At 42.3% G+C, this 25880-nt stretch overlaps 1 protein-coding gene and 1 long non-coding RNA gene across 3 annotated transcripts in view; one reads left to right on the top strand and one right to left on the bottom strand.

The window, feature by feature from the left end:
* CLMP (CXADR like membrane protein) overlaps window positions 1-25880 on the bottom strand; it is an 88761-nt gene that overhangs the window by 2537 nt on the left and 60344 nt on the right. Inside the window, exons 2-5 of the mRNA XM_069948640.1 lie at window positions 6818-6972; window positions 5337-5523; window positions 2402-2560; window positions 1405-1521 (exon numbers count right to left, since the gene is read on the bottom strand). Coding sequence (XP_069804741.1) covers window positions 1405-1521; window positions 2402-2560; window positions 5337-5523; window positions 6818-6972 — 618 coding nt within the window. The remainder of the gene's footprint in view (window positions 1-1404; window positions 1522-2401; window positions 2561-5336; window positions 5524-6817; window positions 6973-25880) is intronic.
* LOC138769908 (uncharacterized) overlaps window positions 1-25880 on the top strand; it is a 65945-nt gene that overhangs the window by 33408 nt on the left and 6657 nt on the right. The gene's annotated exons all lie outside the window — the stretch shown is intronic.

Genomic DNA, 25880 nt, shown 5'->3' with positions numbered 1-25880 from the left:
TGTATTGTAGACAGTGACCCCACCAGCAGAACAGTGAGTGCTGCTCTGGAGTATAATACAGGATGTAACTCAGGATCAGTACAGGATACGTAATGTATGTACACAGTGACCCCACCAGCAGAATAGTGAGTGCAGCTCTGGGGTATAATACAGGATGTAACTCAGGATCAGTACAGGATAAGTAATGTAATGTATGTACACAGTGACTCCACCAGCAGAATAGTGAGTGCAGCTCTGGAGTATATTACAGGATGTAACTCAGGATCAGTACAGGATAAATAATGTAATGTATGTACACAGTGACCCCACCAGCAGAATAGGGAGTGCAGCTCTGGAGTATAATACAGGATGTAACTCAGGATCAGTACAGAATAAGTAATGTAATGTATGTACACAGTGACCCCACCAGCAGAATAGGGAGTGCAGCTCTGGAGTATAATACAGGATGTAACTCAGGATCAGTACAGGATACGTAATGTATGTACACAGTGACCCCACCAGTAGAATAGTAAGTGCAGCTCTGCGGTATAATACAGGATGTAACTCAGGATCAGTACAGGATAAGTAATGTAATGTATTGTAGACGTGTCACGGGAGAAGTGGTCGAGGGGGTGTACATCTCACCAAGGTTGATACGCACGGTGAGATGGTGAGTCCAGGAGGAACCTGTTACTCAGCAGTGTTATGCTGCTGAGTTGTTATTTATTTTTACCGGGCCTGGATTTACATGGAATGGCAGGTAGGTTTGGTAGTGGGACTTGCCATTCCCTCCCCCGATCCAGTTTGGGTGTTCCCATCAGGTGTCCTCTGATGAGCCTGCAAGAGGGTAAAAGCCCTGCAGAGTGTATAGGCTAGCTCTCAGCCAGGAGTGAACAGCCTGGGTGGTGTGTTTGCTGAGAGCTGGAAATACAGACGCTGCTGGGGCCTATTCACACCCTGCAATACTGCTTATCGAAGTGCCAGATAGGTGACCGGTATATTAGTAAGTGCCCAGACGGGCAGGACCTTTTGTTTTGTTTTGTTCTGTTCTTAAAAGCACGGTGTTGCTATATTTCTGTTGTGAAGGACTGTTTATGGTACAAATAAACATCAAGCTGTTTTTATAAGTCCAAGTCTGCTGCTGAACTGTGTCCAAACACACCATCCCCGGGAAGATCCCTACAGTATGTACACTGTGACCCCACCAGTAGAATAGTGAGTGCAGCTCTGGAGTATAATACAGGATGTAACTCAGAATAAGTAACATCATGCATGCCTAATATTGTAGAACTCTTTATATAGATTGTATTAATTTAATATAACGTGTGAGGAAACCCTTTTTAATAGCAACATACAGCAGCCAGCTTATAACTATGTGAATACACTGGCTTCTTACTTTGTGGGAAGTAAGAAATCACTACTTACTCTGTACAGTCAGGTGGACATCACACATCTGTGTTCCCGCTCTGTTTGATACTGTACAGCGGTACGAGCCATTGTCTGCTGTACTGACGTTCTGTAAAAACAGTTTCTGAGGAAATTCTAGGAACAAGGAAAGAGAACTGTGTATGAATCATGATGATCAAATTAGACTTGGAAATTTGGATACAGTAATTGTAACACCACATCACTTAACTAGATTAAGATGTCTGACGCACACCTTGGAATTTCTGCCATGGGTTCTCACTTTGTATGCTATGGGTTTGCTACATGTTAACCCTATTCAGCAGGGCAAACCTGCATCTAGGCTTTGTGTACATACCCTCTTTGTATGTGGACAGATTCCAACATAGATTCAGTAATTGAGCATCAAAATCCATGTGAAAAGTAAGGCCAGACAATTTACAGAAATGCTTTGTATTACAGCTAAATTTTAGACTCCTCGGCCATCCTGACACCCTGGCTTTCTAGCCAAATCTTATTACTGCAGTTCGGGTTTTGTTTTCTTTTTAGACAGTGTAAACTTAGCTTAACATATGCCCTGAATTGTGTCTCCTTTAATTGCAATCTGTGTTGCCAGATGTGCCGTCATTGTTTGGTAATGCAGAATGTATAAAACAATCCAGCCACATGGAGGCGCTGTGATAAGACCATAGAGCTGTAATATACGGAGCTCATAAAATAACGAGAGAAAGTGAAGTCGTCATTAATGTTACCAGCAGAGGGATTAAAGGATAGATTTCCATCTTTGAAGAGAAGACTAGAGTGTCTGTCTAAACTCTCCATGAGATCACACTGTCCTATGCTGTCAATAGGTTCACTATCATATGGTAGTACAAGGATATTATTTTAATCCTTGTTTCTAGAAGAATAGCATTTAATACGGACATAAAACCTGTAATGATAAAGCTAATGGGTAACAACCTCTAGCAACAATCGAATAGACAGACACAGCAGTGTCACAAACACATGCTGCTTTTACCTGGCCGCGTAGGTAAGTATCCTGAGTATTCCTGGTTCTTTTTACGCCGCCATAAGTATTTCATGGGCAGTGAACCTGCTGCAGACTTGCAATGAAGTGTGACATTTTTCCCCACCATCTGTTCTCCTTCTATCCAACAATCAGGCTCTGAAGGCTTCACTGCAAGGAAATAAATGTAATACTTATATACTGACTAATCCTTTTGCCTTTTCCATTTCAGGTGTCCTTAACCCTTAATGGTGCGTTCACACCTACAGGATCTGCAGCTGATTTTCTGCAGCAGATTTCATTTAAATAACTGAACACAGCATCAAATCTGCTGCAGATCTGCTGCAGATCCTGTAGGTGTGAACGCACCCTAAAGGGGTATTTCCACCTAAGCTTGTTACCCTTTATCCATAGGATAGAGGATAACAAGCTGATCACTGGAGGTCTGACAACCGGGCCCCCTCACCTAATGTGAGACCAGGGACATAATCGCCCCTATCAATGGATCACTTAGCTGGACCACCACGACCTGCCATGCATCCATTTTCTCCATCTGGGGCTGCCAAACACTTCTAAATGCGGAATTTGGAAGCATTTGGCAGCCCCATACAGAATGAATGGAGTGCCAGTGCCGGTGGGAAAGCAGGCACATTAAAATGTAACTATCATTTAAAAAACTTCTGACATGTCATAGTGACATCTTAATTTTGCATCGGTTGGGATCGGGTTCTGAGACCCCCGCCGATCGCTAGAACACACTCTGTCCCTTCTTCTCTGCTATAAACCTGTAATACAAATGATCTGCGTTATAATGGGAGCCTATGGAACTTTCAGTATACAGAATTACCGTAAGTTCCATAGGCGCACATAAAATTCTGTAGACTGCTCATATTAGCAGTTAAAGCAGCTGAGCACGTCTGCCCCTGCGTTCTAGCGATTGGCAGGGGTCTCAGCACCTGGACCCCTTCACTATGACATATCAGAAGTTTTTATAAATGATAGTTACACTTTAAGCACTCTAAATATTGTGGGGGATTGCATTGGATCCCCTTATTTTATGCTAAGCTCAGATGAGAATACCCCTTTAAGGACACAAAACCTCCTGGGTATAAGAATGCCTAATATGTGCATGTATCCAGTTGTCTGAGCACACAGCAGGACTCTGAAGGATTGCATTTTGCAGCACAGATATTGCTAGAATGATTGTCAGGCGTCATGTTGCATTTGCACAGTCTCTGGTGTACTAGTACAGTGGAAACCTTTGACATATGACCCCATTTTGGAAACTAATACACCAAGGCATTAATCTAGCAGAGTAGTAAGTGTTTAACCCCAGCAATAAGAACAACATTAAGCAATAAGAATAACGCAGAGTGAGCGTTGCTAATTTTCCACAGATGGCATTCCAGTGCTGGCTGGTGCAACTGGAGGGTACACACTATATAAATGTAATCCGCTATTAAAAATATATATGCTGGTGTAGGCTGGAGGGCAATCATTATCCTCAGCAGTGTATCCTGGGGGGAGAATCATTATCCTCAGGGGTGAAAGCAGGGGGAGAATCATTCTCAGGGTGTATGCTGGGGAGAATCATTATCCTCAGGTGTGTATGCTGGGGGCAATCATTATCCTCAGGTGTGTATGCTGGGGGCAATCATTATCCTCAGGTGTGTATGCTGGGAGGCAATCATTATTCTCAGGGGTGTATGCTGGGAGGCAATCATTATCCTCAGGTGTGTATGATGGGGGCAATCACTGTCCTCAGGGGTGTATGCTGGAAGGCAATCACTGTCCTCAGGGGTGTATGCTGGGGGCAATCATTATCTTTAGGGGTGAATGCAGGGGGAGAATTATTCTCAGGGGTGTATGCTGGGGGCAATCATTATCTTCAGGGGTGTAATATGGGAGAGCAAGCATTGACCTTAGGAGTGTATGCTGGTAGGCAGACCTGTTCCTCAGGGGTGTATGCTGGGAGGCAATCATTATGCCCAGGGGTGTATGCTGGGAGGTAATCACTGTCCTCAGGGGTGTATGCTTGAAGGCAATCACTGTCCTCAGGGGTGTACGCTGGGAGGTAATCACTGTCCTCAGGGGTGTATGCTTGAAGGCAATCACTGTCCTCAGGGGTGTACGCTGGGAGGTAATCATTATGATCAGGGGTGTATGCTGGGAGACAATCATTATCCTCAGGGGTGTATGCTAGGAGGCAACCATTATGCTGAGGGGTGTATGCTGGGAGGCAATCATTATGCTCAGGGGTATGCTGGGAGGCAATCATTATGCTCAGGGGTTTATGCTGGGAGGCAATCATTATGCTCAGGGGTTTATGCTGGGAGACAGTCATTATGCTCAGGGGTGTATGCTGGGAGACAATCATTATCCTCAGGGGTGTATGCTAGGAGGCAACCATTATGCTGAGGGGTGTATGCTGGGAGGCAACCATTATGCTCAGGGGTATGCTGGGAGGCAACCATTATGCTCAGGGGTATGCTGGGAGGCAATCATTATGCTCAGGGGTGTATGCTGGGAGGCAATCATTATGCTCAGGGGTGTATGCTGGGAGGCAATCATTATGCTCAGGGGTGTATGCTGGGAGACAGTCATTATGCCCAGGGGTGTATGCTGGGACAGACATTATCCTCGGGTGTATGCTGGGAGGCAATTATTATGCTCAGGGGTGTATGCTGGGACAGACAGTATCCTCGGGTGTATGCTGGGAGGCAATCATTATGCCCAGGGGTGTATACTGGGAGCAGATATTCTGCTAACCTGATGGATGAACTCTTGCACGTCATGGTCTGAAAAGTATGGCAGAATTATGTATGTATACAAGCATGCTAAGGAGGAGAGCGCTATTATCTGCTCTGCATGCTACCAAATGATGTCTGTGATGTCATGCATCTTCCTATTCTGTTTTTATTTAACCCATTCTCTCCAAGACACTAACCGAATATCTTTAAGATGATGTAGCTCCATGTATACTGGCCGGCATTTTTCACTTTGCAGGTGTAGAGTCCAGCGTCACTGGGCACCAGAGATCTGATGAATATGGCAGCGTCGCCAGCCATATAGTCTGAATGGAAGCTGTAGCGGCCTTCATCCTTATAGACTTCTCCTCCACTGTAGCTGAGTATCTGCAAGGTACAATGTAAAATTAAGATACATTGTCTATAAATCATGAACATCTCCCCATATCCCTGTGTCTAGAATTCACTTAACAATGGCTACAATAGTTTCTATAAAGCTCAGTAGAAGGTGTGCCAGAGAGGGCAGCGTGACATGGAGAAGAGCAGGAGCTGATAGGTGCCTTGTAAAATTGGGCAGGGCTTAAATCAATGTGGAATACCAGCCCCACCCACCTAATGACTCAATCTGGCATCATGTCCAGTGGAAGGAACAGGAAACATATTGAACATGACATCCCAGGAAATAAACAGAAAATGTATATCAGACGTGTCAAACTCCGGCCCTCCAGCTGTTTTAAAACTACAATTCCCATCATGCCTGGATAGCCAAAGCTAAAGCTTTGGCTGTCCAGGCATGATGGGACTTGTAGTTTTGCTACAGCTGAAGGGCCTGAGTTTGACATCCCTGATGTATATAGATCATACACAGAGGTCAATGCCTTTAACAGTTTTGGAGCTGACGGCATTATAATGAGTGATGACGCCAGGACGTCTTAAAAGAGAAGTCTGGCAAATTTTTTTATTAAAGTATTGTATTGCCTCCCAAAAGTTATACAAATCACTAATATACACTTATTACAGGAAATGCTTATAAAGTGCTTTTTTTTTTTCCCTTCAATTACTACTGCATCAAGGCTTCACTTCCCGGATAACATGGGGATGTCACTTCCTGGATAAAATGGTGATGTCACTTCCTGGATAAAATGGTGATGTCACAACCCGACTCCCAGAGCTGTGCAGGCTGTGGCTGCTGGAGAGGATGATGGCAGAGGGATGCTCAGTGTCCCTCCAGTGCCCTGTGTCCCTCAGTGTCCCTCTGCCATCATCCTCTCCAGCAGCCACAGCCCGCACAGCTCTGGAAGTCGGGTCGAGACATCCCCATGTTATCCAGGAAGTGACATCCCCATGTTATCCAGGAAGTGACATCCCCATGTTATCCAGGAAGTGACATCACCATGTTATCCAGGAAGTGACATCACCATGTTATCCAGGAAGTGAAGCCTTGATGCAGTAGTAAGTGCAGGGAAAAAAGCACTTTATGTGCATTTCCCGTAATAAGTGTATATTGAGGATTTGTATAACTTTTGGGGGCAATACAATACTTTAATAAAAATTTTCTCTAGGCTTCTCCTTTAAGTCTGGTCCCTAGCACATCATCAGAGGGTATCTTGTTGCTATTTAATTGCAATTCTGCCATGTTATACTTTAATCACACACACTGTAAGCAATCGGTCAAACTTACCACTTTCTGCCCGTGGTCTGAAACGTTTGACAGCCACTCAATGTCCAGATGGTTTCCCAATGTGCCGAGCTTGTGCTGACAGGGCAGCGTCGCATTTTCCTCTGATATCTTTTCTATCACCGTCTGAGTAAACGTCCCAACAACACAGCAGAGACCTGAGCAGAACGAAAAGAAATGTTGTAGTCATATCTGGAAGTGGTGACCTGTATATACATACAACAATAGGCCACACATTTACAGTAGAGGTACACGATTCATACATATAGCCGTGCGGCGTGCCAGAGAATACCCAATCACTGTACGACTTAGCTGAAGTGTAATGTTATACACAGGGAAGGTAAAGTATTATCTTCAGTAGAGATGAAAGCAACTGGAGAATGCTCAAGTCCTATCATTCAGAATTTGAGTACCGGTGGCTGAAGTAGTTGGATGCAGCCCTAGGGAGTCCAGGAAAACATGGATACAGCCTAGTATCCTATAGTTGTATTCATGTTTTCCAGGCAGCCTGAGGGCTGCATCCAACTTCTTCATCCACTGGAGAGGGTTCACTCATCTCTAGTCAGAGTTTCTTTTTTACTGTATCTCAACCTGTATTGGTGACGGATGATGTGAACAGAACATAAGACTGCAGCATGTGTCATTTGCTCTTCTCTTTATTTTTTTTTCCTTGAAAATAATGCATTTTGTTACCAGTCTTCGTCAGTTTGCTTTACTGCACTGTAACATCTGACCACTGTGCGCAAACATGACCGATCGAGGGTGCATACCATTGTGGGAGATGTGTGCATGTTGCTGGTTTGGAAGCCCAGATCCTGGATCTAAATGAGCAGCTGCAACGATTGAGATGCATTGGCAAACTGGAAAGGGGTCTGCTTCTGACTGAGCAAGCACTCCAAGGGGTAGATGGGGGAGAGAGTGATAGCATGGAGGTACAGGAGGAAGAGGCAGCTAGTTGGGTCACAGTTAGAAAAAGGGGTAGAGGGAAGAGTGTGAGGGAGGCCAGTCCTGATCTGGCACACCCCAACAAGTTTGCCAAATTGGCGGATGAGGGGGATGTTGATTCAGGGGTGGCATTGCTGCAGCAGGACACTGCCTCTGAAAGCCAGGGGGGTGTCTGCTCCAGTAAGGTGGGAAACAGGAGTTCAGGGCAGGCCAGGCAGGTACTGGTAGTGGGGGACTCAATTATTAGGGGGACAGACAGGGCAATCTGTCACAAAGACCGGGATCGTCGAACAGTGTGTTGCCTTCCTGGCGCTCGAGTTCGTCACATCGCGGATCGGGCTGACAGATTACTGGGAGGGGCTGGCGATGACCCAGCAGTCATGGTGCACATTGGCACCAATGATAAAGTTAGAGGTAGGTGGCGGGTCCTTAAAAATGATTTCAGGGACTTAGGCAGGAAGCTTAAAACTAGGACCTCCAAGGTGATATTTTCCGAAATATTACCTGTACCACGAGCCACACCTGAGAGACAGCGGGAGATTAGGGAGGTAAATAAGTGGCTCAAGAGCTGGTGTAGGGTAGAGGGGTTTGGGTTCATGGAGAACTGGGCCGACTTCTCGGTCGGTTACAGGCTCTACGGTAGGGACGGGCTGCATCTCAATGGGGAGGGTGCAGCCGTGCTGGGGGAGAAGATGGCTAAGAGGTTGGAGGAGTGTTTAAACTAGGGACCGGGGGGGAGGGCAACTACAATATAGTAAGTAAAGACAGAGTAGATGGAGAGCTGGGCCTAGATTATGGAACTGGGGGTGGAGCGGCGGGAGGGGTTAGAATAGTCACTAGTGATAAAAGGAAAGGGAATATGGACAAATATATTAAATGTATGTATACTAATGCTCGAAGCCTCACTAATAAAGCTGAGGAATTAGAACTCATAATGGTTGAAGAGAAATATGATATAGTGGGGATAAGCGAGACATGGCTGGATGAGACCTATGACTGGGCCGTTAATATCCAGGGTTATAGTCTATTCAGAAATAACCGTAAAAATAAGAAAGGGGGAGGGGTCTGTCTATATGTTAAATCATGCCTTAAGCCTATTCTGCGGGAGGATATATGTGATGATAATGTGGAGTCTCTTTGGGTAGAAATAAGGGGAGGGACGAAGAATAATAAAATTCTTATAGGAGTGATTTATAAACCGCCAAGTATAGTGGAAGAATCAGAAAATCTTCTTATAAGACAAATAGATGCGGCAGCGAAGCAGGGGGAAGTCATTATTATGGGGGACTTTAACTACCCAAATATCAACTGGAAAGCAGAAACCTGCAGCTCCAGGAAGGGAAGCGTGTTTTTGGAAATAGTAAAAGATAATTACCTTTCCCAACTAGTAGAGGAACCAACAAGAGGGGGGGCCCTTCTGGACCTGATCTTAACCAATAGGCCAGACAGAATATCAAAAATAGAGGTGGGGGGTCACCTAGGTAATAGTGACCATAACATAGTAAGTTTTCAATTATCCTTCAATAAAATGATTAGCAAAGGGGCTACAAAAACATTAAATTTCAGGAAGGCTAATTTCCAAAAACTAAGAGAGGACCTTGGGAACATAGACTGGGACAATGCCTTCAGAAATAAAAGTACACAAGAGAAATGGGACATATTTAAGAGCATCCTGGGTAAATCGTGTGAACGACACATACCATATGGGAATAAACGTAGTAGAAATAAGAGAAATCCAATGTGGTTAACTACAGCTGTAAGGGGTGCAATAAATGATAAGAAACAAGCATTCAGACAACTAAAACAAGAAGGTAGTGGGGAAGCATTGAGCAACTATAGACAGAAGAATAGAATGTGTAAAACGCAAATAAAAGAAGCAAAAATAGCAACAGAAAGAAGGATAGCCAAAGAAAGTAAAACAAATCCCAAAATGTTCTTCACCTATATAAATAACAAAAGACTTAAAACCGAAAATGTTGGTCCCCTCAAAAATAATCTGGGTGTAATTGTGGAGGGGGAAGAGGAAAAGGCCAATCTACTAAATACATTCTTCTCTACTGTATTCACAGAGGAGAATCCCATAACAGACGATATGACTAGGGATAATGTTAATCCTCCCATAAATCTCACCTGCCTAACACAACAAGAAGTGGGGAAACGCCTTAAAAATATTAAAATCCATAAGTCACCGGGCCCAGAAGGTATCCATCCTAGAGTTTTGCAAGAATTAAATACTGTGTTAGACAGACCGTTATTCCTATTATTTAAAGATTCTATTACGACAGGGATTCTTCCACAGGACTGGCGCATAGCTAATGTGGTACCGATATTCAAGAAGGGGTCAAGGAGCGATCCTGGAAACTACAGGCCCGTAAGTCTAACATCTATAGTAGGTAAAGTATTTGAGGGGATTGTAAGAGATGCTATACTGGAGTATCTTAATGAAAATAATCTTATGACTCAGCACCAGCATGGATTTATGAGGGATCGGTCCTGTCAGACTAATCTGATCGGCTTCTATGAAGAGGTAAGTTATAGACTGGACCTGGGGGAGGCTGTGGATGTTGTGTATCTGGACTTTTCAAAGGCATTTGATACTGTGCCGCATGAAAGGTTGGTCTACAAAATGAGGATGCTGGGACTCGGGGAAAACGTATGCAAATGGGTAAGTAACTGGTTGTGTGATAGAAAACAGAGGGTGGTCATTGATGGAACATATTCAGATTGGGTTTTAGTTACTAGTGGGGTACCACAGGGGTCAGTGTTGGGTCCACTTCTTTTTAATATTTTTATTAATGATCTTGTAGAGGGGCTACAGAGCAGAATCTCCATTTTTGCAGATGATACTAAACTGGGTAAAGTAATCAGTACAGAGGAGGATAATATCATATTACAGAGGGATTTGGAGAAGCTAGAGGCTTGGGCGGAGAAATGGCAAATGAAGTTTAATGTGGATAAATGTAAGGTTATGCATTTGGGCCATAGAAATAATAAGTACAGTTATGTGCTAAATAATAAAACACTGGGTAAAACTACTTCCGAAAAGGACCTGGGGGTATTGGTGGACAGTAAACTCAACTTTAGTGATCAGTGCCAGGCAGCAGCTGCCAAGGCTAATAAAATAATGGGATGCATCAAAAGAGGTATAGATGCTAAAGATGAGAACATAGTTTTGCCTCTTTATAAATCACTGGTCAGACCACACTTGGAATACTGTGTACAGTTTTGGGCACCGGTATATAAGAAGGACACAGCTGACCTAGAGCGGGTGCAGAGGAGGGCAACAAAGGTCATTAAGGGAATGGGTGGGTTACAGTACCAGGACAGGTTATCACGCTTGGGGTTATTTACGCTAGAAAAAAGACGTCTTAGGGGCGATCTGATCACAATGTACAAATATATGAATGGACAGTACAGAGATTTTTGTAGTGGTCTTTTTACTCCTAGGTCTGTAACAATGACAAGGGGGCATCCTCTACGTCTAGAGGAAAGAAGATTTCATCATCAGCATCGACGCGGGTTCTTTACTGTACGAGCGGTAAGACTGTGGAACTCTCTGCCACATGATGTTGTCATGGCTGATTCAGTAAATAAGTTCAAGGGAGGCCTGGATGCTTTTCTTGAACAATATAATATTACAAGTTATGGGCATTAGATTTCTGGTGATACGTTGATCCGGGGATTGTTCTGGTTGCCATTGCAGTCGGGGGAGGGGGGAGGGGGGGGGGGGAGTTTCTCCCTGTGGTGGGGCGTTTGTCTTCTGCCTCATAGGGGTTTTTCGCCTTCCTGGATCAACACAGTAGGATTTTCCTAGGTTGAACCTGATGGACTCTTGTCTTCTTTCAACCTTATTTACTATGTTACTATGTTACTATAAGAAACTCTCTACTGATAAGATGTTCTACCACAAGAGGGCAGCACTGAGCTGCTCATCATGCTGGCTGTCAGTATATAGCCAGCTGCGTTCCTCGAATGTTCTCCTTTTGTGGCAGCAGTTGTATAATGTTATAGAGTAACAGATCCGGATTGTAGTTTTACACATTCTAAAACCTTTGTAACATATGTTAAATATATATATATATATATTTATTTTTTTTAAGATATATATATATATATTATACTGTTTTTATTTGTTTGTTTGTTTGTTTTACATCAGGTTACAAAATATGCTGAATTGTCCCATCTGCTTGTTTGTTTTTTTGTATTTTTTGTGCATTTCAAACACATCAGAATAAGTGACAGGTCCATTTTTTAATCACGCTCATTGTGCTAGAAAGTGCTGTTTGCTGATTATCTGCATTGACTAGGGGTAAACTGACTCCATAACAGAGAGCAACATACACAACACAAATTTAGGGCTATCCTTAGGGTCTCTAACACATTATACACATTTCACACTATATTTTTCCTCTGCCAGGTGAACACACCTGTAAGGCCATATTACACGGCCGATGTTCTAGAGCAGTGCTTCTCAAACTGTGAGGCGGGCCTCACCGGTGAGGCGCCCCCTAGTTGTTGGTGCCCATCTGGGGAGCCAGTTTGCACAAAAGTTACTATGATCTGCACAGTCTCCATTTTAGCAACATTATTACTATTAGAATCGAGAGCTTGGGAGATAAGTGAAAGGTAGCCCTAGCATTATTTTCGGGTTTTAAATGGACTTTAACCACAGATAGTGAGGCCCAGGCACCCTCTTGGTCAGTCTGGTGAGGCCCAGGCATTGCCTTAGGGCCCTATTCCACCGGACGATTATCGTTTGCATAATCAATAACGATTAACGATCTCAAACGATCGCTATTGCGAAAGACCTGAAAACGTTCACTCATTTCCATGGAACGATAATCGTTACTTATGATCGTAATTGCGATAGTCTTTTCTTAGCTATTTATTCGCTATTGCGTTCGTATCTATTGCGAACGACCGAATGACGTCTTATTCAATGCGAATGATTTGCGAACGTTTTGAGAACGAGCAACGATAAAAATAGGTCCAGGTCTTATAAAGCGATCAACGATTCGGTCGTTAATCGTTAACTGCATTTCAACCGAACGATTATCGTTTAGATTCGAACGATTTAACGATAATCTAAACGATAATCGTCCAGTGGAATAGGACCCTTAGTCAGTTGTGTGAGGCTCCAGTAGATAAAGTTTGAGAAGCACTGTTCTAGAGGACCTGTCAGTTCAACACTCGATTTCCCCTTGTTCCATGCTCACTGCTGGTGCTATTACACACACGTGGGAGAGGCCGCCCGAACTATCCTGAAATAGTTCAGGTGGTCCATTGAAGTCAGCAGCAGTCTGCGGCCGGCACACCTATTACACAGACCATTGAGGCACAAATTGTGATATTTGAGATCTCTGTGAAGTTGATGGACCACGATCAGCCAACATTGTGTGTGCCAGCCGATCTTAGGGTAAACGATTATTGGCCTGAATTTGCCTGTTATCGGTCCAGTAAGGCCAATAATTATTTAGTTTGATAGGCCTTTTCTGTATATATGGTGTATTTTTGAAGTGCAGACTCCACCCGCTGCTGATTGACAGCTCTGCTCATTACATTGCATAGGAAGAAAAGCCGTCAATTAGTGCAGGGATTCTGCAATTCACAGATACACCAAACAACACAGTGTATATAAAACCTGTTAGTTTAGACAAAATATGTACCGTATATTTCTGCAGAAACCCGCAACCTATGCCCAACTCTACTGCATAGTAAATAGCACAAATGTGCCAGCAGGTGCCCTGTGGGGGATTCTTGTTGCATCTTTGGGTTTGCACACATCTTGAGCGATACATTAGTAACTATAAACCATAAGCTAAACAGATGGCTAAAACCCAGGAATGGCTGAAGAATGGCTTTATTCTGCTCACACACCATAATGTGACTATGTGACTGCTGCTGCAGGATTGCTGTGGTCCTCACACAGTCCTCACAGGGACATCGCCTTTTATGTAGTTGTCCCCAGTGGAATTACATTTCTCTATTTGTTATTGTTTTGTCTTTGTAACATATTATGTGAAATCTGTATCTACACAATGTGGGGTGTATCACTGGATATATGTTCTGTACCAGCCGTATGGTAATGTGTGTTTACAGACCTTGTATGAAAATGTATGAGAACAGCAAGGGTGAAAACCATCGATGGGAGAAGGAGTTGCTTAGTTACTGAACCCTGCCGACATCACTGCTGAGGGCTGCGCCTTTGTTCAGTTATGGCTGAGATATACTAGGCATGCTACTGTATCTTTAAGAAGTCATGTGTCCTCTGCTTCCCTTCGCAATACAGAGTGACTGGCGGATATTTATGGACTGTCCTGTGCTTTGTGCGTGGATATAGTATAACACCAAGGCCAAAAACACACGCTGTAAAACAAAACACCGACCGTTCTGTGACCCGGCCGTGTCTCACACTGGCCAGTGTCAGTGAAGATCATCCCGGCCGGAACTTCATTTGTGCTGAATTGGGATGCGGGCACATCCGTGTGCACTCGCATCCCAATTCACTATAGCACCCAATGGAAAGTGTGGCCGGAACAGCACTTTCCATTGTGTGAGCTGTCAGTGTTTTGCAGCCGCAAAAAACAGACATGTCAGTTTTTCGTTTAGCCGCTAGGGATTCTGGCCAGAGTGTATACTATGGGGGAGATTTATCAAAGGGTGTTAAATTTAGACTGGTGCAAACTTGCCACAGCAACCAATCACAGCTCCTCTTTCCTTTCACCAGTGCTGGAAGCTGAGCTGTGAGTGGTTGCTGTGGGCAGTTTGCATCAGTCTAAATTTTACACCCTTTGATAAATCTCCCCCTATGTGTATACACTTCGGCTGGGATCCCATTGACTGCACCGCAACATACATCTTCTGTTAATCACGGCCGATTTGCAACAACGGCCATGATTAAAGGGGTTATCCAGTGATACAAAAACATGGCCACTTTCTTCCAGAGACAGCACCGCTCTTGTCTCCAGTTCAGGTGCGGTTTGCAATTAAGCTCCATTCACTTCAATGGAAATGAGTTACAAAACTGAGACAAGAGAGGGGCTGTCTCTGGAAGAAAGTGTCCATTTTTGTGTAGCACTGGACAACCCCTTTAATAGAAAATTTACGTTGTGTGAACATAGCCTAAAACTTTAGACATATATAAACTTATGTACTAAAATCTCTCCAAAAGACCATGTCGGAGAAGACAACCCTTTTATCCAGCTTTTTAGTTCCTTAGTTCCACCCTGTATTACACATACTGACGTCTTCAGGACGTCCATCCCCATTTATTGATGTATTTTCTGGGTGGTCAGCTCAAAGAGCTGTCACTGTACGTCAGATGTGTTGGCCAATGATGGAATAAACAAGGCCTCACTGCAATGTTCTCAATTATAGAAAAAAAATCTTTGCCTTCATATCGTCAATATTTCCCACTACCCAAGCCCATGCTGTGGAAGACTTGCTGTGGTAGAGTGAGGTCAGGGGGAGACGCATATGACAGCCTCCCTGTAAGAGCGCTCCGGATATGATTTAATAGCAGAAAATCTGCTCGCTGTTTATATTGTGACGTACGTGTCACCAGAGCAGCCTGCTGCACGGCTCAACAAGCCAAAACACCCAGCAAAAACATTCCCCCTCATAACAGCAGACATTACTGTACAAAATACAGCATCTGTTAAATTATATATTCTGCTAAAAACAGCATTTTACAACCAGCAATATAGTCTAATAAATTTTAGATTAACAATTAGATTACAGATGCTTTAACATGTTATAACAGGCGGGCACCGGGGTTTTTTCTGTTCTTTTTAATTGAAATACATTATGGTAACACTAATAAGGATGTCCATAAAATCAGTCCTAAAAGCAAAATTAAATGTTTACAGAAAGGCTTTAATGATACATAAACTACAGCTCTCTATGCCCCCCCCCCACCCCTTATGTTTCCCCCTCTGGGGGTCAGGAGGCATTTAAGAGGAAAAATGTCCCATTGTTTAAAGGGAAACTATCAGCAGGTTTGTGACACCAGTATATAGATAACACAGAAAGGAGTACAGTGACAGGTAACAACAGTATATAGAAAACACAGACAGGAGCATAGTGACAGATGACACCAGTATATAGATAACAGACAGGAGCACAGTGACAGGTGACACCAGTGTATAGATAACACAGACAGGAGCATAGTGACAGGTGACACCAGTATATAGATAACAGATAGGAGCACAGTGACAGGTGACACCAGTGTATAGATAACACAGACAGGAGCACAGTGACAGGTGACACCAGTATATAGATAACAGAGAGGAGTATAGTGACAGGTGACACCAGTGTATAGATAACACAGAAAGGAGTACAGTGACAGACACCAGTATAAAGATAACACAGACAGGAGTATAGTGACAGGTGACATCAGTATATAGATAACAGACAGGAGCACAGTGACAGGTGACACCAGTATATAGATAACCCAGACAGGAGCATAGTGACAGGTGACACCAGTATATAGATAACAGACAGTAGCACAGTGACAGGTGACACCAGTGTATAGATAACACAGACAGGAGCACAGTGACAGGTGACACCAGTATATAGATAACACAGACAGGAGTACAGTGACAGGTGACACCAGTTTATAGATAACACAGGCAGGAGTACAGTGACAGGTGACACCAGTATATAGATAACACAGACAGGAGCATAATGACAGGTGACACCAGTATATAGATAACACAGACAGGAGCACAATGACAGGTGACACCAGTACATAGATAACACAGGCAGGAGTACAGTGACAGGTGACACCAGTATATAGATAACACAGACAGGAGCACAGTGACAGGTGACACCAGTATATAGATAACACAGGTGCACACATTAGCAACTGATCACATTTCAGCCTCCCTCTCCCTGTAGATCGACCTCTGTAGAGATCACTGAGTATGAACAAAAGCCTTTCTGATTTATCTGAATGGGATCGGTCCAGTCTGCTGTGCCCTATGGGGCGGTTTGTGTGAAATATTGCAGTTCAGTTTCAAGTAAATGGAACCCAGGTGTAATACAACATACAAGTAAAGACAGGCGTGATGCCATTTTTGGATTGTAAAATCCTGAATAACCCCTTTAAAATAAAACCTGACAGGCCAGGTAGTTTGCTTTTAATCCAGAACCCACCACCCATCTGTTTTCTAGGGTAGGGCTACATGGGGACTTCTGGCTGCAACATGGGTCATGCTGCCTGAATCTTGCTGTATTGTGGCTAATAAAAGTGATTGGGGTTGTGGGAGAAGGTGTTTGCTGATCTGTGGTGAAGATCAGGGGAAATGCAGCCTTTACCAGATATACATATTGGGGGGGAATTGGCTTTTTTGGAAGCACACGTCATTACAAACTCCTAAAACTCTGGTCATCCTGCATGAAATTCTCACATTTTATATCTATAGATTATAGAAATATAGATTAATTCCATCTTTAATTTGAAATTTTCACCTTTAATAACATACTCCCCAAAGAGGAATAAGGTAAAAAATGTCACCCTAAGATTTTCCTTTCCGACGCTATGAGGTACACCTCTCCTGACGCTATACGATCATCATAGATTGTATACATAATACTCCTGTGATGCAGGTATATCTTGAGGCATAATATGTTTTATATGTAATATATAATATATAATATGTTTTACACCTCAGAATACACCTTGAAAAAGCAATGTGTGAACATAGCCTAAAAATATACAATATTCTTAGTATTCCTAGAACTAATCAAGATTTGAAACAAATCTTACTCTCACCTAGGATTCATGTGCGCTCATCTGGTAAATCTTAATTTGCCTTCGGTAGTTGCTATTGGTTTACAAGAGGAAAATAATGATCACAAGCTATAAATGTCTCCAAACATAATAAACATTTCACACACTAAATATGGAAGCAATAGAAGGTGAGGAATAAGGCTGTGATTTGTATTATAGAGACAGCGAGGGGCTGATAGCTTCAGGCTAGGACTATTGATAGCAACAAGCAGATACAACCGGAGGAGCTAAGAAGGAGGGCAGAGCATCACTGCAAGGGCCTTGACAGTCATACATATAGTTGTGTGACATTCTCACTGTGCTTTGCAGGGAACAAAAATTAAGAGGGTTGTGAAAAAATTTATATTATTTTTTGCACCACTTTTCTGCCATCAAGCATTGATAAATTTCCCCCATGATGTCTAGCTATTATATTTGTATAGTGGTCTGGTGTGTGTATATAGATAGATAGATAGATAGATAGATATGCAGTGGTACTTTGGTTTAAGAGTAACTTGGTTTAAGAGCGTTTTGGTTTAAGAGCTCACAGTTTTTCAAAATTGTGACTTGGTTTAAGAGCATTGCTTTGGTTTAAGAGCTCCCTGTACTGGGTGGGAGGGGGAGTGGGGGAGGGACATGGTCTTCATAGCGGGGTTTACAGCACTGTACTCTGACCCAGGAAGTCTCCCTCACCTTCCAAATCATAGCAGATCCACTTCAGGCTGGGGCTTACATCAGGGGACAGGACTGTGGAGGTAATCTCTCCATAGCTGTAACCCCTCTCTCCCCGGGCAGAGAGTGCTGCATGTATGTGCCCACATCTGCCCTGCTCATTCCTTCATACTCTCTGCAGTCTTTGTCCTTGTGTTTCCCATCCTCTTCATTACTGTACAGTAACTTATAATATCACAGATTCTGCTGTTTCTGAATGTTTGTTTCATTTGTTTTACATGTTACTCAGAATAATAAATCATTATTTTTGGGGTGTGGAACCAATTGTCTGCATTTCTATGATTTCTTATGGGAAAATTTGCCTTGGTTTAAGAGTAGATTTGGATTACAGGTACGGTCACAGAACGAATTATGCTCGTAATCCAAGGCAGCACTGTATATATATATATATAGACGGCTGTATACTTTATAATATATATCAATAAGTATATTATAGCTATATATACACAGCAGTCAGACCACTGCTTTTAGAGCAGAGTGGTGGTTGGAAGCCGAGACAACAATGGGAGGGAAAAGGCAGCATATCAGGAGAAAGAGGTAAGTTGATTGGCAATTCAAAATTAACTTGACAAGTCCTACAAGTATAACTATGTTACTTTAGGTCCTCCTTTAAATTCACCGCTGCTGTGTCTGATCTGTTGTGGATTGATTATATAATTTTAATGGTAAAGTCAAAATCCATATTTAGGGTAGCGAGATTTCCTGATAATCAGCAGTGAATGAGAGAGAGGAGGGAGGGGGGACCTGGGGAAAGGCTGAATGTAGATAATGGCATATTTGCCTAATAAACCCAATTACAAAGTTGATTGACTATTGATTTTTGCAAAACAAACACACAAAAAAGGACAGTGACACTTTAAATATGTTAAAAGCCTAAATAATGTTGAGGAAGGAAGTGTTTTTAATAAGTAACTGAATACAAGAATAAGGGACCATGCGGGTACAGCAGCAGTTCAGACAAATGAGGAATAACCCTACCATCTCATCATGCCCATTGATTGGGGTATCTAAGTCGCAGGGCCCCAAGGTTTAGTGTCCACTATCTATACTCATCTCCTTTCAGAGACTATGGCTGCCAGACCTCTGCCCATGTGAGGCAAATGGGCACAATTTTCCTGGTCACTAACAATAAATTAATACAGTGGCATATTATCCACCACTCCTGTATGACTCTGCTTAGGTTGTTCTGTATGAACCATCCCCCATCCGCAGAATGTCTGCCATGTCAGGCAGTGGATGCTGATTTTCTTCATCCATTTTGGAAGGATGTCACAGACTTTCTCACATCCCTACTGGGAATCATTAAAAAAAACAATACGCGGGAAATATTCTTCACTTATCTCTACAATACATGTAACACATATTTCTGAAAAACTTCTGCAGTGAAATGTATTTTTCCGGTTCCATTTTACACCATGTGGCCTCAGCCCTATTCGGTCAGCTAGGTGACTTACAGCTGAATCCGCTAGCCAGTATTAGGCCGCTTTCACATTAGTGCAACATGGATGCATTTTCTGCTTCTGTACTACTGCTGCAAGTCCTTGTCTGGCCAGTGTGAAGCATTTCCATAGAATCAGCTGGATCTGTAAGTCCTAGGCTGAATTGATAGCAGCTAGTAGCCCTTCCACAGCGTATATACTGTAAATCCGCACATTGTTGGCAGCTTTATACCTTAGCTGCAGAGACTGTCAGTGAATGCAGAAGCTGCTCACAAGTATAGAAGGAGCTCTGGAGAATTTGAAAATAAGACTAGTCACTTGTTCTGCGGTGATCCCAATATAATCCACAGTGTTCATTATGGTGATAACATGCTCTGACGCTTCAGGTCAGAATGACAAATCTTTCTTACAGCGAATCTGCCAGCACAGAGACTGCAGGAAAGCTTCAGATAAAGGCTGCTTGTGTGACAGGTGCTACTGCAGTTGGGTGCCTCATGGCAAAGGATGGGAAATCAAATGACTTTATATTACTTTATATTATGATATGTTTTTTTTTGTTTTTTTTTTAGTTGTCCTATGTTGACCAATATACCCAAAAAAATTTATGTTGATTTTAGTTGCTGCACATACTCTCTGAATGGAAACAATGCAAATATAGCAGAATTGGGGAAGGGGGGGAATATCTTTGTCCACCGCAGCTGTAATGTACAGTGTGCAGTCCCAGAAAGGCAGTGCACTTAAAGAGATTATCCAAGTTTAGAAAAACATGTCTGCTTTCTCTCCCATCCTCAGGTTGGGTGTGGGTTTTGCTGCTCTGTGAATTGAGCTGAACTGCAATACCACACATAACCTAGGGATAGATGTGGCGCTGTTTTGCTGTGTTCTTTCTAATCCTTTTAAAGGACTGTCAGACTGGCAGCCTATAAATCTTAATTGACACAGATTGGTGCTCTATACTAATAACATTGAAGAACATTTTATTTGTTCTCAACCAATAGAAGGTTGACAGTAAAAACATACAGTTTCTATCAATAGGTATGCTTTATAGGGGTATTCCATCTGATAACAGTTATCACTGTTATAATGTTAGATCTGTTGGAGTCCAGCCATTGTGACCCCTACTCATTTATAGAATGGGGACCCCTGTCCCCATCCCCCACTAGCTGAATCATTAGGGAATGTGTCACCAGCAAAGGGAGTGTTCTGGAAATTACCCATTCTATGAGTCACGTTTGTACGCTTTTTAATCTTTTAATGTTTTTCTAAAGAGTTTTTTCGGTCATGATTTTCAAACTTTCCATTTTACTAACTATATTTCAAAATAATCCTGAAATCTTGCCGTTCCATTCTCACTACTAGACCTAAAACTATGCTGAGACGTCCTGTTCTGTGTATGATGATAAGGAGGAGTATGCTGGAAAGTGGTCTGTACAGCATTACAATAAGAAGTGACACCAGTAAGCAGAAAAACAAATAGGAGTTCAGCCTCCCCCTCCCTGCGGAATAACCAAAGGTCACAGAGTATGCCTAGTAATGTTTCCCATTTATGCTATTGTTGTCTATGTCCATGGAGCTTGCTGTAAAGCATCTCTCTATATGCTGTTAAAAAAATAGCTGGCTTCCCTCATAATAATGGACAAAAAAAATAACTATTTACAGAAACTTGTAATCAGAAAATGGAAGTTCATTAGAAAAAAAAGAACGTGTCAGTACATTACTACTGCCAGGGAAAATATACGAAAGAGACTGCCTTTAAAGGGGTTGTCCACCCCAAATTTTTTTCTTTCAAATCAACTGCTGCCATAAAGTGCCAGAGATTTGTAATTTACTTCTATTAAAAAATCTCAAACCTTCCAGTACTTATCAGCTGCTGTATGCCCAACAGGAAGTTGTATTATTTCCAGTCTGGAGAGCAGGAGAGGTTTTCTATGGGGATTTGCTGCTGCTCTGGACAGTTCCTGACATGGACAGAGGAGGCAACAGAGAGCACTGTGTCAGACAGGAAAGAAAACACCACTTCCTGCAGGACATACAGCAGCTGATAAGTACTGGAAGACTTAAGATTTTGTAATAGAAGTGAATTACAAATCTCTGGCGCTTTATGGCACCAGTTGATTTGAAAGAAAAAAAAAATTGGTGAACAACCCCTTTAAGGTTTGCATTTTTCATACATTGCACTTTGCAGTTTTATCTCCAGACATAGAGAAAAGGCGTTGTGCTGTGCTGAGATATTCATTGGTCAGTATAATTGAGGAATGAAAATTATCACATGATATACATTATGTTCTCTGCATCCAGTACAGCTCCCCTCCTGTATGTCTAATGTGGCCTAAGATGTACGTTTTCTTGATGGGTCACTAAAGACATGTATTTTTCCCTTTCTGCATGGATTGCCGTTCCCAATGTGACAGACTTTGCAATATTAATAAGTGGCTATACAGGCTTATATATCTGCTCCCCATGGTAGAGAAGCAGTTAGGATATTTACTATTCCTGCAATATGTCAGCATTGTTTTTACTATTCCTCCGCCAGCTCCATCACTTGTGTAAAATTTCTCTGCCAAGTTTATAAATGGAAAACCACATCCTTCCAGGTGGGTGGCAGTGAGCTGTTTTCTTGTTTACCTATGTGAGCGAATACATCTGCCCCAGCTGCAAAATAAAGGGATTAGATGGAAGCAGTCTGTTTATTTGCGTAGTTGAGGATTTTTTTTTTTTCTATTCCTGAAATGAATTCCTGAAATGAATGTCTTTTCTGGAAATGCAGAAGGTCATTGTACTGGACACATATTTATTTGTACCCATCAGCTATAACCTTTGTACCACCTGCCTCGTATTGTGTCTGTCCTCTGTAGGTAGAAAAGGAAAAATTGGCAGCACCTCTATGCCTCTGTTCACACTGCAAGTTGCATGCTGCATGTGGCTTAAATACAGACAAAAAAAACAAACAAACAGAAAGTGCAACAGCAACGCACAGGTGCAAGTGCTTATACTGTACATACTCCCCCCAGGGTACACACAATAAAAACCTTCTCTGTAGATATAAAAAAAAAATGAGGATCTTAGCAAACTATTTATCAAATAGAGTGTACCATGTAACCACGTTAAGGTGTCCTCAGAGGCCTGGTCCCTACTCTAGCATTTTCACACTAGCAATGGCCTCTCCTGGGCTGAACAAGCCTACAACTGGGCAGATAGGATTGAAACTATCCCTTTTTTTAGCACCCTTGGACATGGGTGGAGTGCAAGCCAACAGGAGGTACCCACACCTTAACGTGGTGACATGGTACATTCTGATCAAATAGTTTGCTATGATCCGAATTTTTTAATATCTACAGAGCAGGTTTTTATTGTGTGTACATGGGGGGGGGGGAAATATGGTAAGTGCTTGCACCTGTGGGTTGCTGTTGCACTTTCTGTTCATTGCCCATCACATTGCTCCAGCTAGTTTGTCTTCTTTCCATAATGCATCCTGTTTACTATCTCTTTACCATTTTAAGTGACACACGCACCCATACATCCACATTAGATTAAAAGAAGACAGACAATCCATCAGACTAGACCACCATCCTTCATGGTGATCCGCAGCGAATTTCGCAGCGAATTCGCAGTGTGTGAAGCTACCCTAAGGGTACAAACACGCACGGCATATACGCTGCGTATTTACTGCTGCGATACGCAGCAGATACGCAGCACATTAGATCTAAATAACTGAACACAGCATCAAATCTGCACCATCAAATCTCCTGCGTATCTGCTGCGTATACACTGTGTGTGTTTGTACCCTTAGGGTGCGTTCACACCTACAGGATCTGCAGCAGATTTGCAGCAGATTTGATGGTGCAGATTTGATGCTGTGTTCAGTTATTTAAATGAATTCTGCTGCGGATCCGATAAGTATGAACGTACCCTTAGGCTGGGTTCACACTACGTATATTTCAGTCAGTATTGTGGTCCTCATATTGCAATCAAAACCAGGAGTGGATTGAAAACACAGAAAGGCTCTGTTCCCATAATGTTGTAATTGAGTGGATGGCCGCCATTTAATGGCAAATATTTGCTGTTATTTTAGAACAACGGCTGTTATATTGAAATAATGGCCGTTATTTACTGTTATATGGCGGCCATCCACTCAATTTCACCATTGTGTGAACAGAGCCTTTCTGTGTTTTCAATCCACTCCTGGTTTTGGTTGCAATATGAGGACCACAATACTGACTGAAATATATGTAGTGTGAACCCAGCCTAAGGCTGCGTTCACACTACGTATATTTCAGTCAGTATATTTCAGTCAGTATTGCAACCAAAACCAGGAGTGGATTAAAAACACAGAAAGGCTCTGTTCACACAATGTAGAAATTGAGTCGATGGCCGCCATTTAATGGCAAATATTTGCTGTTATTTTAGAACAACGGCTGTTATATTGAAATAATGGCCGTTATTTACTGTTATATGACGGCCATCCACTCAATTTCAACATTGTGTGAACAGAGCCTTTCTGTGTTTTTAATCCACTCCTGGTTTTGGTTGCAATACTGACTGAAATATACGTAGTGTAAACCCAGCCTTATAGTGATTTTTTTTTTTTTTTTTTTAAGTTCACCAGACCCGACTTACACTCCTTTGTGTCTGGAACAAGAAGTGCATAGCAGGACTGGGCTCAAACAGAACATCGGTTGCGGGAGATCGAGCCAGGCAAATACACATTTGTTTTTACCCAAACCTGAGCGAGTTTCACTGTAAAAAGTATTCCCCAGACGACCCCATTAACCTGCTTAGCCTATAATAAAAGACCAAACACCACTTCTTACACAGATAATATTCTAGACTGAAGATAATATTTAAGACGCCATGTCCTGTATTTCAATATTACTTCTAAAAAACAATGTGACACATCCCCTTATATCCGTATTTGTTCCTTACTGAAAAATAGTTATTTTTTGTATATGAATATTTCACCTGTTTTCCCATTACCAAATTCTGTATGTAGCCTCCACCGGATATGAATGAAAGAAATAATATGAATAAATAACAGGAAAGAGACATATTGGGTTCACGGCCACTGAACTTTATAAATCTCTGCTCCGCTCTTCACATCCCACTGTCTTAAAGCCTCGGCTCCCAGGTGGCACTCAGCCTTTATTGCACCTCTATAAATTGCAGGTTAGTGTAATGCTCTATTTCCAGCCCGCACAAATGGAAGGTTTGTGAGCGAGCACCGGCGGTGACTGGCAGAGCTCCAGCTCAGCACACACCGAGGAGAATCCTTCCTTATCTATGTCCTCTGCAAATGGGAAATTATTTTCCCTTAATATAGCAGCACACAGTGGGTGTCTAGCTAATATATTGCTGAGCTGCAGCTCTGCTAGTTTATTCGGCTTTATTTAAATTAAAGTTTTAATATAATTTATACATTTCACATGTTGCAACGTAGCAATCATATAAAGCATATGTAGCAACATAGCAATCATATATAGCAACATAGCAATCATACATAGCAACATAACAATCATAAATAACAGATACCAACAGTATATCACACAATCACACTTTATATAATCTCAATAAGCCGTGGAGTAGTAATAAACCTATATTTTTAATGAACTAGACCTACATGGTCACAATATATACCTTCACCCTTTGTTTGCCATGTACATAACCATAAATAATAGTTTGTTACAGTAAACATTAACGAATACAGTACCTGTTGTTACAGGTAATTGTTTAAGCCACTTAAAGAATTACAAAGCCAAGTGTGCACTTGAAGAGTAGTGCTATTTCTTTCCATTGTATATGGTGTTTTTTACCAGTTTTTACTGCTGCATATGCAATTTGTAATTTTCAGTTGTCCCTAAGTTAGCGAGCATAGACTAGCTGCTATGATGTCTCTAGTACACCGCAAACAGACACAGAAGAGGGGATCCTGCACCCCTCTATCCATACAGCAGATCCTCAGAAGCAGCAACATGGAATCTCTCACTTCTCCCCCATTCCCTCTCCATAAACATTTATGTGCAGCATGTAATCTGATCTATCTTGTAAAAAAAATGTTAGCAGCTTTTCAGAGTGAATGATAAGTTTATGCATATACCATAAACTTCTAAATAACAGGCTCCTTCCCCTGGAAGCTGCGTTCATTTCAATAAGTAGTGGCCTCTCGTTACAGTGGCTTTGATTT

Source organism: Dendropsophus ebraccatus, chromosome 12 (assembly GCF_027789765.1).
Source record: "Dendropsophus ebraccatus isolate aDenEbr1 chromosome 12, aDenEbr1.pat, whole genome shotgun sequence".
Classification (NCBI taxonomy): domain Eukaryota; kingdom Metazoa; phylum Chordata; class Amphibia; order Anura; family Hylidae; genus Dendropsophus; species Dendropsophus ebraccatus.
Note: the sequence above shows the minus strand (reverse complement) of the source record. Positions and strands in the feature narration are given on the sequence as shown.